The sequence below is a fragment of the Botrytis porri genome (genome assembly GCF_014898465.1).
Source record: "Botrytis porri strain MUCL 3234 chromosome Unknown BPOR_003, whole genome shotgun sequence".
In the NCBI taxonomy this organism is placed as follows: domain Eukaryota; kingdom Fungi; phylum Ascomycota; class Leotiomycetes; order Helotiales; family Sclerotiniaceae; genus Botrytis; species Botrytis porri.
The window spans coordinates 2,057,769-2,073,792 of NW_024066077.1; the positions used below are offsets into that span (position 1 = coordinate 2,057,769).

Here is a 16,024-nt window from a genome sequence, read left to right on the forward strand (position 1 = left end):
TTAGTATTCTCTTGACCGTATACCGAGTCCTATTTGATAGGGAGGATAGCGGTAGTTGTAGATGAGTATTGTAGCTTTGTGTATTTTGGCAAGCAGATCTAATGAACCGATGAGTTGAATGAATGGAGATTTAGATACTGCATCTACGGGTGTCTTCCGAAGGAACTAAGTTAGGATTGAAAAGAGAGGGGTCCATATCTGTGTAGGCATTCTATCAATTACATTTCGAGCATTTATATAGGTATATATCATTTCAATCATCATACAATATATAGGTATGAAGAACTAGTATTGTTTATAGAACAGACCTATTCCATCTCGTTGTTTCGATTGATAGGCCGGATTCATCCAATGCAGTATATTGTTGATGTAGTCTAGTATTGTATGATCTGGAATTCTACAATATAATTACATTATACATGTATGTGCTGATCTAGATCAGCTTCCTACCGCTTATCTTTGCTCATATGAAGGAGAAATACATCATGATTTGAGCCTTCCTGATGGATATTCATATCCGTGTCCGTATCCGTATCTGTATCCATATCCATATCCAAATCCAAATCCAAATCCAAATCCAAATCCAAATCCAAATCCAAATCCAAATCCAAATCCAAATCCATACTCCTATCCCGTCCCAAATACTCAACCCAAGAACTCTCATCTCATATGTGTGAGAAGTATTAGATTTAAAGAGGTGTTCAGTAGACTAATTTACGCTACTCTACCCTCTAGGTTTCAATTTCGTCCACCCACTCGTTCCAGGTTTCTTATCTTGGTCTTTATCTTTAGCTGATTTGGCTCTAGCATACCTTTCTCTTTCTCTCCTATCCTTATCAGTACCATTCGTAAGGCTAAATGGAAGCCTCTCAGCAATAACTGCATTGATACCAGTCCCCTCGCCAACCATTTCAACTGCATCCATCACTGTTCTCATACTCATAAAACTCTGCATTCCTGCCGTATAATCCCTCTCCTTGCTCGTATCAAAAGTCGCGTGCCCCTCATTTCTAGCACCCACCACGACTCCATCGCTACGCATTTCGTCCTCTATTGCCCACGCATCTTGGCTCAAAAGTTCCCATTCTGCATTCGCTACTTCACTCGTGAGCTTATTCTTTAGTATGTCGGCCATTTGATTTGGACGTGGAAGCTTGAAACCTCGTATGAACTCTGTGCCTTCTGCGCTCCCGAGGAATGAAAATGCGGATCCATGACTAGCCCATCCGATAGATGAGCGGCCAGGTTTATGCGTGTTCTTGTCTTGACCTTCCACCCAGCCCTTGGAATCGAGAGTTTTGGGTGAAGCAGGGCTGGGAGATTCGGAGCGTGGTTTTGGCGGGAGACGAGGCTTATCGCCTATGAGCAGTTTCCATAGGTTCTTCCCTATGTTACAGATGTCTTCAAAGCTTGTGGTATCACTATCTCCTACAGGAACCCCTTGACTTTTACACAGCCAGGCGACATTGTAAGCGAGAAGAATTGCCCCTTCGAGGAAGGAACTATGGGCTACTGAATCCTCGTTCACTAATATGGGAAGAGGCTTGTTAATCCATAATGGCCTTGGTCGAGGCTGATAAGTATTCTCGGTATGGCGAGAGGTTGAGGGACTATTGCTTGATGAACTGGTTCCGCCAGGGAATGGTACATTGGTATGCATGTATGAGGAAGATAAAGAAAATATCGTAGGACGAGGATAATCGCGATGAGGAAGAGTTATTTCTGCAGGCAATCGAATAGCGAGATAATAAGTAGCTAGCATGAGGACGTGCGCGATGTGAGACAAGGAGGTAGATATTTGGGCTGGGCTTGCCGCTGCAGTCCATGATTAGCATTGTTTCTGTATACGAAAGAGAGGACGTACTGTTCATCAACCTCAGGTCTACTATGTTGACGCCAGCTATTCTATATTCATCCCCTCCATTACTTGCTTTGAATCTTTGAAGACCATACAAATTGGCAGATTCATAACAGAGATAAGCCCTCGACTCCCCGACAAAGTCATATGTCTGATTCCATCTGTATTTCGTCCGCTGAGTGGAAGCCTCAACAGCTTCTATCTGCTTGGCCCTACGAGCCTCAATTCCCTTTGAAGCCGAGGTAAGCTCCGCCTTTCTGCGGTCATTGGCAATCTTTTTCTTGTTGCGCTCCTCCTTTGCTCGCTCCAGGTTTGCTTTCAACTCATCTGCATGAGCAATAATTTGATTTGTGTGGTCTATACTCCTTTCCCGCTCAGTAATCAGCGCATCATAGTTCGACTGGGTGGCAGCCGCAGATGCTTCATTACTATATTTTCCCGCTTTTGAAAGGGGTAGCGGGTAGCGCCTGCTGATTTCTCGATCAATCGCATCCTTTTCTAGGTGAACGCCAGCGGTTTGTACTCGAAGCTCGTATAGTTGGTTGCGCGCATCCGTGGGGCAAAGGAATGGCAGTTTATGTCCGCCTGTTCGGAAACATATGTCACACTGCATCTCGTGCAGCTTTTGATAACGGTTCGTTGTATAGAAGTTGTAGGATATAATGTAGGTAATCAAGAATTCTAAGCTATCAAAGGGTACAGGTTAAATCTATTCTAGGGAGGCATATAATACATAATGTGCTATGCAAGAAAGATTTGATAGTAAGAACCTCGATGTATTATGGATATATCAAAGAACATTTAAAATTGAAGAATATATATTAGAGCAATTTTGGTACGGTGGTGTATGAAGGTACGTCAGGCTGAAGGACCTCAGAATAATGGGATTCATTGCCTCGCCTTATCTCGACTCGCTTGCTTATCTAGTGCTTGTCTGATCAACCACATGACCAGGCGTCAGCTTCGCATTTCCCAGACAAGGCTGTCTCCACTGCAAAGGCTGTTGAACTTATTAAAGACTGACCTCACTATTACGGCAGCTACGACGGTAATACTATCGGCTCCATTGGTTCTTCCGTCTCTGCTCTGTGGACCGATTCTTAGCCTATTCTTAGCGATTATCCTTATTCATTTTTCCTGATGTCTCAAATAAACCACTCACCTCCCAAAACCCCGCGTCGTCCAATTATGGCTATTGTAAATGAAAAGCTCGCGGAGAAATCAGCCGCCAGAGGTACTCCAAATACACCAGCTCTCACACCTTCTTCTTCCAAACTACCTCAAAAGATCCGAGGTGTTAGTCCAAGTCTGCAATTTACCCCCAGTATCCAAGCTCCTACCACGCAATCCCCAATCTCTTCCCCCCTCAAGCGGTCACACGTGTTACAACATCACAACCACGCCGATGGTATTGGCGAAGATGATGTAGTCATGGCACCGCAAGTAGAACCGGAAGCTGGGTCAGATGAAACAATGATCAGTCTGGATACATCGAATTCCAAGAGAGACATTCCTCCAAAGAACTGGAGTGAATTTGAACACCGTTATGCGACGGCTATCCAAGAAATGACTGACAACGAGGACCGTTTGATTGACGACTTCCAGAATCTTTCTGACGTTAGTTCTTCGATTTGATTTATATTACCAAAACTAATGATACTTGAAGGCTTTCGCTATCTGGGCAGAGACTGGGGCGGAACGAGACAATGGGAGGGCATGGAAACGGCAAGTTGCATATCCACATAGTTCACAAGGAGCTACTGACAATGTTATAGTTTGAAGACAAGAGAAAGATATGTACAGATACAGGAAAAGTCACTGGAAGACAAGAAGCTGCATTGTAAGTTGCTCTACTAACACGTCTCTTTTCCATGCTAAACCTTGTCCTTCAGATATAAAGGTTGTCGAGGCATTCAAGCAGGCTCTTCAACTATTTGGAGAGTGACTACTCCTTTTGCTTTTCATTTTTACATGTTATAATCATAGGATTGATTTTGTAGCAGCCATATCTTTGCTCTATTTGGTTGGGACATGAGGCGCAATGAGGGACTGGCTGTGATGGATATTGGTTAGATACCCTCTTTTTGTTTGCTTATATATCGCAATTTTAGCTATCATACAGATTATAATAACAATTGCAAAAATGGGTTTCGCTCCAGTAAAATATGTTTCCAAATATTTCTTAGTACCAAATTTGTTCGTCGCAGGAGGTCCTTAAAATTTAAGCAATGTGCCATACCCCCAGAATAGCTGAAGCATACTCGCCGCCTTGGAAAGTTTCAATATGTTCTGGGTCGTGCTATATCATGATTTGAGGAACCTTGGAAGTTTCGAAATTCCTTTCTATTCAGGTGGTGGCCGACCGCGCAAATGTTCATTTGATCTCCCACGTTGATGTCTCAATTTCGTTTGTGGGTCCAGAGCTTTCGCGCTAAATTCTACGCTAGAGTGATTCGGCCACCGTAGTCTACCATAAATTTTCGAAAACTTTCTGTATCCCAGACTGAGGCTTCTCATCATCAACCAATATGACCACACAAACACCCGCGACCACGCTCTATATTGCGCGTCGCGATGTCTGCGCCAGAGGTTACACAGGTTAGTCCATATGATCTACTATATTGCTTTCTAAAATGCTAATGAAATTTTAGAATGATCTCTTAGCTTTCCATACCTCTCACCTTGGCGATACTTCAACTGAACATTTCGCACAACAATTCTTGGGTCCTGTAGGGGATTGCTACGAAGAAGAGATTGAGGAAGACGGCCTTGGGTATTATCCTGACGGAGTCAAAAGAACTTTGACGGATGAACAAATCGCAATCTTTCGACATTCAGAAATTCAGGCTATTCTTCGAAAGCGTAGGTATGCTGCAGAGTCTGATGAGACTAGCAATGCGCAACCTCAATCTGAATCTGAATATCCGAGAACCGTTCTCACAGAAAAGGCCGAGGAAGAAGATGGAGAGATTCCTGAAAGTTTTTCGCATCCAGAGCCAATAGGACCCGTGCGGCCAAAGAAGAAGTCGAAGAAGGAATTGAAGAAAATACAAAAAGCGCAAGAAGCCAAAGAGAAAGGCTGGTTTAAGCAAAACGTGAAGCCCGATCTACGAAAGAGGACGTGGGATAAAGTTGAGAAATCTATTGGGTCTCTTGCGTATGACGATGATGAGGGTGGTGGTAATAGCCAGGCCTCAAGTTCAGCGCCGCAGAGAAGAAAGATCACTTACGATGATTCTTGAGCAATCCGCAGCTTGGCTCTATTCAATGCTTCGATGATGGCTTCATCATTTCAGAAAGGTCAGTAACATTCATTTCAACCTGTTCGCGTCACCGACTTAAAATGATGAAAACTTTCGTATCGTCATCCTTAGTCTGAGCTGGCAATTATATTCGTGGTTTCTCGGCTTGCTTTGGCTTGCCTTGGCTCGTCGATGTATTTCTCTTGTATACATTGCTGGTCTTGATGAGACATAATCTTCTCTCTGAAATATTGTTGAAGCTTTCACCTCTACATCGTTATGCACAAGCTTTGAGAGCCTCGTACTGATTGTAGTAGTTATCAACTCTTGTCACGTATCCCATGTTGGCATGATACGATTCATTCTCCATGTCAAATTTGCTCGATGTACTCTTTTTCAGGTATGTAAGCATTTCATTTTCAAAAATCCCCGTTCGCTTTTATGATGACAAAGGGCCATGAGGCCTGAATAATCCCAGCTCGTCGAGTGCCTCACATTAAACGCAGAGTGCATACTGAGAGAAAAAACCCGTTCTGAAAAGCATTCATCAAATGTGTCTTTGAATTCGACTCCAGTTCCGTGTGCTGACAGTTTCTCCTAGCTCAAAATTCGACATCAATATTAGCACCTGACTTGATCCATAGAAAAACGCTTGGGATAAGTGTGATGTTCGAAGGAGTATAAATCTGCAAAGATTGGTGGAATGTTTGCATTTACCTAGGTAATTTTGTATGACAGGTGGATCTGAGAATATTCATTCAATGTTAAAAACGAGACAAGGCTGGCTTGTGGCCGCCTCATAAATCTGGTATCAATACATAGATCAAGCTCCTGCTTCTTGCAATGCAACAATTTTGACCACCAAATTATTCCACCACCAATTTTTTAGAAAATGAGTGATCCTCCAAGTTATGACCATGACCTACTGAATCGGCTCAATGCTTTAAAGAAATCCAACATTCAGCTCGACGCATCTCCGTAAGCTAGAAACCAATATAAACCTACGGACACATGCTAAGCTCTCAGTCGTCCACCACTAAATGTTTTTGCAAAAGAGTCGACTCCCGAAACAGACTTGTCTGGGAGACTGCGTAGCCTACGAAACGGTACACCGTCAAGATCTGGCACCACTGAAGCACACGCGCCCGCTAGCACCACATCGCCTCGACAACAATCCAGTTTCTACAACCAAGCCACGTCAAGTGATGCTATTCATCTATTTTCAGACGATGTCCACAAGGATAAATCCTTGGACGACCTTTTAGCAGAGCTGGGATCTGGATCTGAGTGGTTGAATCCTGATGATCCTAATGATATTCAAAAACTTCTTGATGAAGCTAGGAAAGCTTTGCCAGATCGTGAGGATGTTGCTACAGATGAAGATTCATCAAAGGGTACTTCTGAGGAGAACGCTCGGAAGGCCAATGTCTTGGCTAGTGGTCTTGATATGTCTGTTTTTGCCCTAGATGACGATGAGGGTGGAGAATCTAGTAATAACAATCAACAGATCGAGAGCTTAGAAGGCGAATCACGTGAAGTGCAGGATATTGTTGCCAGGCTATTGGATGAGGTTAACTTAGAGAGAGGGGCCGAGGATGAGAATGAAGAAAAAGAACCCCAAGGAACTAATGCCATGAATGCGGACGCGGATGGAAAATTCTCCTCTTTCCCCAAATACAAACAGGACGACGACGCAGAACCAAATTTCACACTCCCATCCGCGCCCTCCACACTCCCAGAACCGAGCAGGAAATCGCTCGATTTCGAAGACGATATTACTGCTCGATTAGCTGCGCTGAAGGGTCTCGGTTCGACTCCTGTTAATGATCTTGGATTACCTTCTGCACCGACTACTAAACCTGTTGCTAAATTGGCGAAAGAGATGAAGGGGAAGGGATTGAAGAAATATACGGATGAGGAAATGGATACGTGGTGTATTATTTGTCAAGATGATGCGACGATTACGTGTGTGGGCTGTGAGGGAGACTTGTATTGTGCGAGGTGTTGGAAGGAGGGACACATGGGGGTGGATGCTGGGTGGGAGTTTAAGAGACATCAGTGGCGGAAGTGGAAACGTTCTGGTTAGTTGGTTGGGGTGGGAGAGAGATGGAATGATAGATGGATTGCTTTCAGTTGCGCTGTTTATATACTGGGATGAGGGTGAGGTGTGCATGTCATTTTTGAATTGGAGTAGAGCTGGTAGTGGTGCAGTGATGGCGCTCGAATGACTGTGTACTCCATGAACTTACATAGTATTCATTTGATTGTCAAATCTCAATTGAAACATCAACAAACACAAAATAAGTCCTCGTACAAAATCATAACATGCCATGCGCATTCTTACCTTACATTGACTGATCAAAGTCATTATATTGAGTTGCAGCCTGAGATATTTACATGAAGTCGAAAAGACTCGTCAGGAGAGACGAATAAGCTGGTTGGGCCAAATATCTCTCATCTTTGTAAATGTTCTGGTTGTTCCTAACAATGCAATTCACACAATAACACTTCACCGGCATATTGAGATGAAGATGGTCTGATGCTGAATATAAGCAGATAGAGAGAAAGGGAAAATACTAGATGGGCAAATGAATCAAATTTGCCGCTGTATGTAGGGCGTAAGGTTTTGTGCTCTGGAGCTTTGTGATTGGAATCGAGATAGGCTGTGGCTCAACTTCATACATAATTAATAACTAAAGACATTTAAGCTGTGACGAAATGAATGAGTATAAACAATTAATTTTCGCTGTTGCAGTATACTAAAAACAACCCTCCCACCTTCCTGCTGCCATACCGCCGGGACCCATACCCTCGTCCTACCAATTTCTCGACTGGCGGCATTGATTGCAATCGTTTGAGAAGGCGAAAGAATCGTATTTCCGCTGACTTATTACCGTGTTCATATGTGCGCAATGCAGAACTAAAAACAAAATCCTTAAACCATGCGCGTGTATACTATACAAGATTCCTAAATCAACTCCGTCCTTGTTTCCAATCCTATCCAGATCCAACCGCCATCCATCCACCACCCATCCGAACAACCATCCATCCATCCATCCAACATAAGAAGTTTACAATTTCAGAAAGAGAAGATTGAGGTCGCGATAGAAAAACTAAACGTCGTTGTCATCGTCATCACCACGAATTCCTCGACCGGCAGCGCCACTACTAGTGTTTTTCGTTTTGCCACGGATATCTTGCCATGTCGCACCAAATCTCCTGCCGGTACTAGCAAGAAGGCCTTCTTCCTCATCAGCCTCAGCATCTTCATCAATTTCGCTAAGGTCCAATTTGGGTGTTCGGAACAACGCCGTAACGAAGACGATCAAAAAGATTGCGAGGAAGACAAATTGAGCCCAAAATGCGAGAGCACCGAAGAATGGGAAATTGACGGTAACTCTATTGAGGAAAGTAGACACGACACTAGGTGTGCAGACCTTATCGGCACCCTCGCCCGAAGAAAGCTCACTGCATGTTTTGATCAACTCTGGGTGGTTGCTACAATCTGGTTGATCGCCAGGGAATTTGGTAGGGTTGGCGCAGAATCTTTGGGCACCATAGATTGCGTATTGTGGTGCTATTAACATGGCGATTGAGTAGTTTATCGCGAGTATGATCAAAGTTAACATGACAGTAGCCATGAGGAGAGCTTGTGGAGAGGTATGTCCTTTTCGGATTTCAAAGAGTTTTACCCACAAGAATCGAAGACCGATAGCGGCGATTCCTGTCACGGAACTGCTGAAGAGGAATAGAACTAATAGTGCCATCAAGACATAGTCAATTGGGAAAACTATGGATGACTTGACGAAAATCCAATTGATCGGTTGGAAGATGTTGATACTAGGTATGAATTAGCCACAAAAAAACTTTAATGGACCGGGTCAAGATTCTCCTACCTTCCTAAAATGTAACCACAATGTTGTTTGCAGAATGAGTTCTTCGCCTTATCAATTCCTGTAATGAGCATGGAAACCCATATAACCAGGGAGAGAATAAGAAGTAGTATTCCTCCAATCAATTTGAGAGGCCTGAAGATCGCGCAAGTCTTAGTCCATGCTCTTATGATAAAGCTCTTTCCATCTCCACGGGCTTCTGCGGCTAGACGTTCTCGTCTGACCAGAGTCCGTTCTTCACGATGCAAGGCCTCCAACTCTCGCTGGTCTTTAGCTGACAATCTGCCATCTCTCCCCACGTTTCGTCCTTCCAATTGACGTTGTCGTTCTCTGTTTTGCTCTAGAGCTGATGCCGTTGTTTCTGAAAGCTGTGGCGCGCTGATTGAAGGTGCAGATTTGATGAAAGATATGGGTAACAATGCCAATCCAACAGATGTGTAAAGTATGTATAACAACGTACCCAAAGAAATCAATAGTCCCAATGCGAAAGTCAAGGCACGCTCTCCATGGTTCTCAGATAAAAGACGTTTGAAATAGTCTAGATCCATATCGGATCCACGATTCTTTGCGACGGGTACAAAGAATCCAACCAAGAACAAAATTACGACCAGGACAACAAAAAATAATGTATATTTTGCGGCACTAAGGAATCTCTGGCCGAATGTCTGCGTGCCTTCCTCTGAATCGATTTCATCGTATTCTTCGTAAAAGAAGTATGTGAATGGGATAACAAGAAGGCATAGGACGGCATCCAAGCTGTATAATGCATAGTAAACAATTTTTAGAGTCAGGAGGATGTTGTGGACAGTCTCGGGCGTTGCCCAGTCTTTCTTTGCACCAAGCTTCGATGTCGTGGAGCTTACGAGAGCAATATCAACAGGAAGAAGTAGAACTGTTGCCAACAGGGAGGTCAATGTGATAATCGTGACGGTAGAAACCAGAGCTGAGCGATCGCGTGGCGTTTGATACGTATAGGTAAAAATAGCTGCTATGAGGGCTACGATGCCTACAGCAATGGCATACGCAACCCAGATAAACGCAGTCTGTATGAGCGCCATGTTGCAGGCGAGTGATAGATACTAGAATCGCAGATGGATGTTAGCAGTGCTTGAGGTGTTGGTGCTAGAAATTGATGAGTAGTTGGAGTGGTACGCATGCGGAAACTTAGCAAAGAGAAGGAAAAGACGGTATAAATAACAAGAAGAAGATCATCTTAATATACCTCGCGAATGTATCAAATGGATTTCGATTATCAAATATTGTGTTTATATGGATCTCGTCACCAAAACAACGATGCTTTTCTCTTATTCGAAATCAAAGAGTAATCCGATCTCGAATATATTAATTGTGTTTTATGTTGTTTTGCTTTGCTTTGCTTTGCTTCCTGTTATAGACAATATTCAGGATTCTAGACGTCTGACGTAAATGGGCGTTTGTGTTGCGGGGATCAGCATTCAGGACCGCCAGGACCTCCTAAAGCTGCATGAGCTTCCAGGGACAGTGATAGGCCAATATAGTGGTCCAGCACTGAGAACGCTAAAATTTGTGTAAATCGCAGGTCGCGACGCACCGACACTTGACAATCCATATCAACAACTTCAAAAGAAATCCAAATTTTACGACGATTTGGTGCTTTTAATGCTTTACTTTGGTCCATAATGCAATGCTATACGGAGCTGACACCTCCTACAGCTGTCACACATTCCTTGACTTTACCGTTCTTGTCCGCAGATGCTAGGAACCTCGTCGTCGCAAAATCCTCGTTACTACAGATATTTACAACCAAAACCGTATCCGTGGATCTCGACGACCTATCTGGAAGGAATTCTTCGACAGCAAAAGATGTCACAAATATTGATCCCAGAGTCAATAACGATGATGGAGTAGAGGATTCTTTTCTCGGCACAGATTCGATTATACAACGACCAGAATTAGCTCGAACAACGAAACTCGTACTTATCGCTGAATATAACTTATCTGGAACAGTCACATCTCTTGTCCGAGTGAAGACTATATCCTCAAAGACGGGAGGTGAGGCACTTCTAGTGGGATTCAAGGATGCAAAGCTCAGTTTGGTGGAATGGGACCCAGAACGGCCCGGCATATCAACAATATCAGTCCATTTTTATGAACAAGACGAACTGCAAGGAAGTCCATGGGCACCAAGTCTCTCAGATTGTGTCAATTACCTTACTGTTGACCCGGGAAGTCGGTGTGCTGCCTTAAAATTCGGAGCTCGGAACCTTGCGATCCTGCCTTTTAAACAAGACGAAGATGTCAATATGGACGATTGGGATGAGGAGTTAGATGGCCCTCGCCCTGCGAAGATTTCACAAATGACTGCAGCGGAAGATGGAAAGTTAGATACACCATATGGATCCTCTTTTGTTCTACGATTGTCTTCACTCGATCCCAACATCATATTTCCAATTCACCTCGAATTTCTGTATGAATATAGAGAGCCAACTTTTGGAATTCTCTCGTCTACCATGGCACCATCTTCCGCTTTATTGCAAGAACGTAGAGACCACTTGACGTATATGGTGTTTACCCTGGACATACATCAAAAAGCGTCTACCACCATTCTTTCCGTTGGAGGTTTGCCTTACGACCTCTACAGAATTGTTCCACTAGCTCCACCTGTGGGCGGAGCTCTTCTAGTTGGTACTAATGAGTTGATACATATCGATCAAGCTGGCAAAGCAAACGGTGTTGCTGTCAACATGTTTGCAAAGCAATGCACCGGCTTCAGTCTTTTGGACCAGTCTGATCTTGATCTTCGGTTAGAAGGTTGCAAAATTGATCAACTATCTATCGAAAATGGAGAGATGCTCATTATACTACATAGTGGTGATATTGCTATCCTGAGCTTTCGTATGGATGGAAGGTCGGTCTCTGGTCTAAGCATTCGTCGCGTAAGTGCAGAGTTAGGGGGCGCCATATTGACTGGAGCTGCTTCATGTGTAAGTTCTCTTGGCGCAGGATCATTATTCGTTGGAAGTGAGGTGTCAGATTCTGTCATCCTAGGCTGGAGTAGGAAGTCGGGTCAAACTTCGCGTCGGAAGTCTAGGCTTGACACTTCAGCAATAGCGGAAGTTGATGAAGCCATGCTCGATGAAGAAGATTTAGAAGATGACGACGATGATCTCTACGGCGATGGGCCCACAATTACTCATGCTACTGCAAATTTTACTGCCTCGAACAGTAAAACGGGTGACTACACATTTCGTATACATGATTCTATGGTCAATATAGCTCCTATTTCAAACCTAGCCTTCGGAGAAGCCGCATTGAGTTTGGGTAAGGACGAAGAGCTTAAACTTAGCGGTGTTCAGAGCGAACTTCAGCTTGTAGCTGCTGTCGGTCGTGCAAAGGGAGGCTCCTTGGCAGTCATTAATCGTGAAATTCAACCAAATGTTATAGGACGATTCGACTTACCAGAAGCTCGTGGTATATGGACCATGAGCGCAAAGAGACCGGCACCCAAAGGATTACAAGTCAATAAAGAGAAATCCATTACTAGCGGTGACTATGGCGTCGATGCTCAGTATGATAGACTAATGATAGTTTCCAAAGCATCTGATGCTGAAGATGCTATTGTCGAATCTGCCGTATATGCGTTAACGGATGCTGGGTTTGAAGCTTTAACAGGGACAGAATTCGAACCAGCTGCTGGATCTACAATTGAAGCTGGTACACTTGGCAATGGCATGCGTGTTGTTCAAGTTTTAAAGTCTGAAGTGAGAAGTTATGACGGTGGTAAGTCCGCGATTTTCCTTGAATCACACCCCTCTCAATTTATGTGGTCGGATGGATGGGCATATAGGTTGGGTCAAGTCTCTGGGAAATTTTGTACTTTCCGCTTATATGTTTTCGCCGTCCGGGGCGCTATTTGGAAATCTATCATATCCTATAGCAACAATGAAAGCGAATTATCAACATTACAACTGTGCCTCATGCAATCTGCTCCCTGCGACATGCCTCTTCGCGCCATTACATGATTGATTAGAAGCGTAACTAACTCTGTATCTGTGGTGTAGATCTTGGTCTTGCACAAATTTTGCCGATGCTCGATGATGAGACGGGAGCAGAGCCGAAGATTATCAGTGCAAGCTTCGCAGATCCATTTCTCCTACTAATAAGAGACGATGCGAGCATTTTTGTTGCACAATGTGACGACGACAATGATCTTGAAGAGATAGAAAGGGCTGATGATGTTTTGCTTTCTACGAAATGGCTGACTGGCTGTCTGTACGATGATTATAGCGGAGCTTTCTCCGATGGCAAATCGAACAAGGCAGGGGAAAATGTCAAGATGTTTTTACTCAGTGCGGGCGGAGCACTGCACGTGAGTTTTCCTCCAAGCTTTCCATCGTCCAACCTCTAATACTTTCAGATTTACGCACTGCCTGATCTTTCTAAGCCAACTTATGTCGCGGAAGGAATATGTTTTGTTCCACCTGTGCTTTCAGCAGATTATGCAGCTAGGAAATCGGCAGCGCGGGAAACCTTGACAGAGATATTAGTAGCGAACCTAGGAGATTCTGTTTCTCAATCCCCTTATCTTATTGTAAGAATCTGCACTTTAATCTACTCATTTATGTGCTGACCGATTTAGCTTCGACCCCTCAAACGATGATCTTACCATCTATGAACCGTTCCGCATAAAGTCTGCGTCTCCGGATCTTCTTTCATCTACACTTCAATTTCTGAAAATACAGAACACGCATCTGACACAAGCTCCCGATGTGTCTGCTGAAGAGCAGGCCGATGGGGCTCAACAGACGGGCGGTAAGCCAATGCGAGCTATCTCAAATCTCGGTGGGTACAGTACTGTCTTTATGCCAGGTGGATCTCCAAGTTTCATCATCAAGAGCTCTAAAACAGCACCCAAAGTTCTCAGCCTGCAAGGAACAGGAGTTCGCAGTCTTAGTAGTTTCCACACTGAAGGTTGTGACAGAGGATTTATCTATGCCAACACAGAAGGTGTCGCCCGCGTAGCACAATTCCCACCAAATACTACGTTTGCCGATATCGGAATGGCCCTGCGAAAGATTGAGATAGGTGAAGATGTTCACGCTGTGGCATATCATCCACCGCTGCAAACATATGTTATAGGTACCAGCAATTTCACAGACTTTGAATTACCCAAAGATGATGACCACCGCAAAACTTGGCAAGAGGAAAACATCGCCCTGAAACCATCGATCGAAAAAAGCTATCTGAAGTTAGTCAGCCCTGTCAACTGGTCCATCATCGATACCATCGAACTTGAACCTTGCGAACTCATAACCTGCATAAAAACCATGAATCTGGTTATATCAGAAGTCACCAACGAGCGCAAACACTTGATTGCCGTAGGAACAGCTATAACCAAAGGAGAAGATCTCGCAACCACTGGCCGCCTCTATGTTTACGATGTCGTCACAGTTGTTCCCGAACCAGATCGACCTGAGACGAACAAAAAATTAAAGCTGATTTCCTCTGAAATCATTACTCGTGGTGCCGGTGGTCCCGTAACTGGTCTTTCCGAAATTGGAACTCAAGGTTTCATGCTTGTTGCGCAGGGCCAAAAATGTATGGTCAGAGGTCTCAAGGAGGATGGCACAAACTTGCCAGTCGCATTTATGGATATGAATTGTTATGTTACGTCTGTCAAGGAACTACCCGGCACAGGTCTCTGCGTAATGGCGGACGCTCTAAAAGGTGTTTGGTTTGCGGGATATACGGAAGAACCGTATAGGATGCTACTCTTTGGAAAGAGTGCTGCAAAGATGGAAGTACTGTGTGCAGACATATTGCCAGATGGAAAAGATCTATTCATTGTGGCTGCGGATGCCGATGGGAACTTGCATATTATGCAATACGATCCTGAACGTATGTTATTATTTTCATTTTCTGCTCTGTCGGCCAACCGGCTTGTATTAAATCCTTGACTTACAAATATATAGATCCCAAATCTCTCCAGGGCCACCTCCTCCTTCACCGCACCACATTTTCCCTCGGTGCCCACCACCCCACAACCATGACACTTCTACCGACCACCCGACCTCTTCCCCCACTAACCACTGCCGCCTCTCCATCTCCTAGTCCCTCACCCCAAGAAGATACCCCCTCCCCTTCTCAACCCCTCCTTCTCACTTCTCGCACCGGTACCCTTGCTCTTCTCTCTCCTCTAACAGAATCCCAATACCGACGTTTCGGCACCCTCGTCTCACATCTTACAAACACCCTCTATCATCCCTGCGGTCTCAATCCCCGAGCATACCGAATAGACAGAGATGCAAATGAGGGAATTGTAGGAGGAAGAACAATTATTGATGGAGGAGTGCTAGGAAGATGGATGGAACTTGGGAGTCAGAGGAGAGGAGAAGTGGCTGGAAGAGTTGGAGTTGATGTCTTGGAGTTGAGGGATGAGTTGAGTGGGTTACATGGAGGCTTGAGCTTTATCTAGAGGAGATCGTTTGTAGAGATGTGGGGGGTGGTTGGAGGTTAGAAAATGATAATATTTGCAGCATCGCATAATCGGGGTTTGAAACCCGCTGATTGTACAAAATAGGGGCAAGCGAGTGAACCCCAATTCAATACTATTTTGTCTTTCTTCTCCCAAAATCAGTTACACAAATTACTTACCAATTATCATCGAGGAGACTTGACTCAATAACACAAAGTAGTAAGACTTGTTTGGACTTGTTTCTTTAGTCAGACCTGTTATTATCAAAGTCACATGTTGAGCTTTCCTAGATTATAAATCAAGTGAAGGGCATGATATGAATCAAAATGGGCCTTTGCAACCACAATCACTTCCTCTTTTATGAAGAAAATGAATACGCACATCTCAAGTCAAAACTTCAAATCGTAAATCAATTCTATAAGTTTAGTTACAATAATTGCAAAGTGTCTAACTGGTTCGATCTAGAAGTAGTCTACCCTTCATAGCTCCAGCCAGAATGAAAGCGCAAGAAATCAAGGAAGGAAGGAAGAAAGAAAGGAAGAGAGTACAACAGCATCATGCAATCAATCCAAGTATT

General features: G+C 44.0%; 6 protein-coding genes across 6 annotated transcripts; 4 read left to right on the forward strand and 2 right to left on the reverse strand.

Annotated features, from left to right (window-relative positions):
* Positions 1-724: 724 nt before the first annotated feature.
* On the reverse strand, positions 725-2,471 carry EAF01_002668 (uncharacterized protein; the record flags this gene model as incomplete). Its single annotated transcript, XM_038910921.1, has 2 exons — positions 725-1,815; positions 1,865-2,471. The coding sequence occupies 2 exons, from the start codon at positions 2,469-2,471 to the stop codon at positions 725-727; spliced, it is 1,698 nt and encodes a 565-aa protein (XP_038773843.1).
* A 575-nt stretch (positions 2,472-3,046) lies between these two features.
* On the forward strand, positions 3,047-3,803 carry EAF01_002669 (uncharacterized protein; the record flags this gene model as incomplete). Its single annotated transcript, XM_038910922.1, has 4 exons — positions 3,047-3,475; positions 3,525-3,583; positions 3,634-3,698; positions 3,751-3,803. The coding sequence occupies 4 exons, from the start codon at positions 3,047-3,049 to the stop codon at positions 3,801-3,803; spliced, it is 606 nt and encodes a 201-aa protein (XP_038773844.1).
* A 629-nt stretch (positions 3,804-4,432) lies between these two features.
* Positions 4,433-5,100, forward strand: EAF01_002670 (uncharacterized protein; the record flags this gene model as incomplete). The annotated part of the gene is made up of 2 exons (XM_038910923.1): positions 4,433-4,456; positions 4,510-5,100. The coding sequence occupies 2 exons, from the start codon at positions 4,433-4,435 to the stop codon at positions 5,098-5,100; spliced, it is 615 nt and encodes a 204-aa protein (XP_038773845.1).
* Positions 5,101-5,992: 892 nt separating this feature from the next.
* On the forward strand, positions 5,993-7,186 carry EAF01_002671 (uncharacterized protein; the record flags this gene model as incomplete). The annotated part of the gene is made up of 2 exons (XM_038910924.1): positions 5,993-6,078; positions 6,127-7,186. 2 exons carry the CDS (start codon positions 5,993-5,995, stop codon positions 7,184-7,186), a joined length of 1,146 nt encoding a protein of 381 aa, XP_038773846.1.
* A 1,027-nt stretch (positions 7,187-8,213) lies between these two features.
* On the reverse strand, positions 8,214-10,051 carry EAF01_002672 (uncharacterized protein; the record flags this gene model as incomplete). The annotated part of the gene is made up of 2 exons (XM_038910925.1): positions 8,214-8,940; positions 8,997-10,051. The coding sequence occupies 2 exons, from the start codon at positions 10,049-10,051 to the stop codon at positions 8,214-8,216; spliced, it is 1,782 nt and encodes a 593-aa protein (XP_038773847.1).
* Positions 10,052-10,651: 600 nt separating this feature from the next.
* On the forward strand, positions 10,652-15,789 carry EAF01_002673 (uncharacterized protein; the record flags this gene model as incomplete). The annotated part of the gene is given in 5 exon segments (XM_038910926.1): positions 10,652-12,752; positions 13,034-13,341; positions 13,390-13,595; positions 13,612-14,870; positions 14,945-15,789. The coding sequence occupies 5 exon segments, from the start codon at positions 10,652-10,654 to the stop codon at positions 15,445-15,447; spliced, it is 4,377 nt and encodes a 1,458-aa protein (XP_038773848.1). The 3' UTR covers positions 15,448-15,789.
* Between the last annotated feature and the right edge of the window lie 235 nt (positions 15,790-16,024).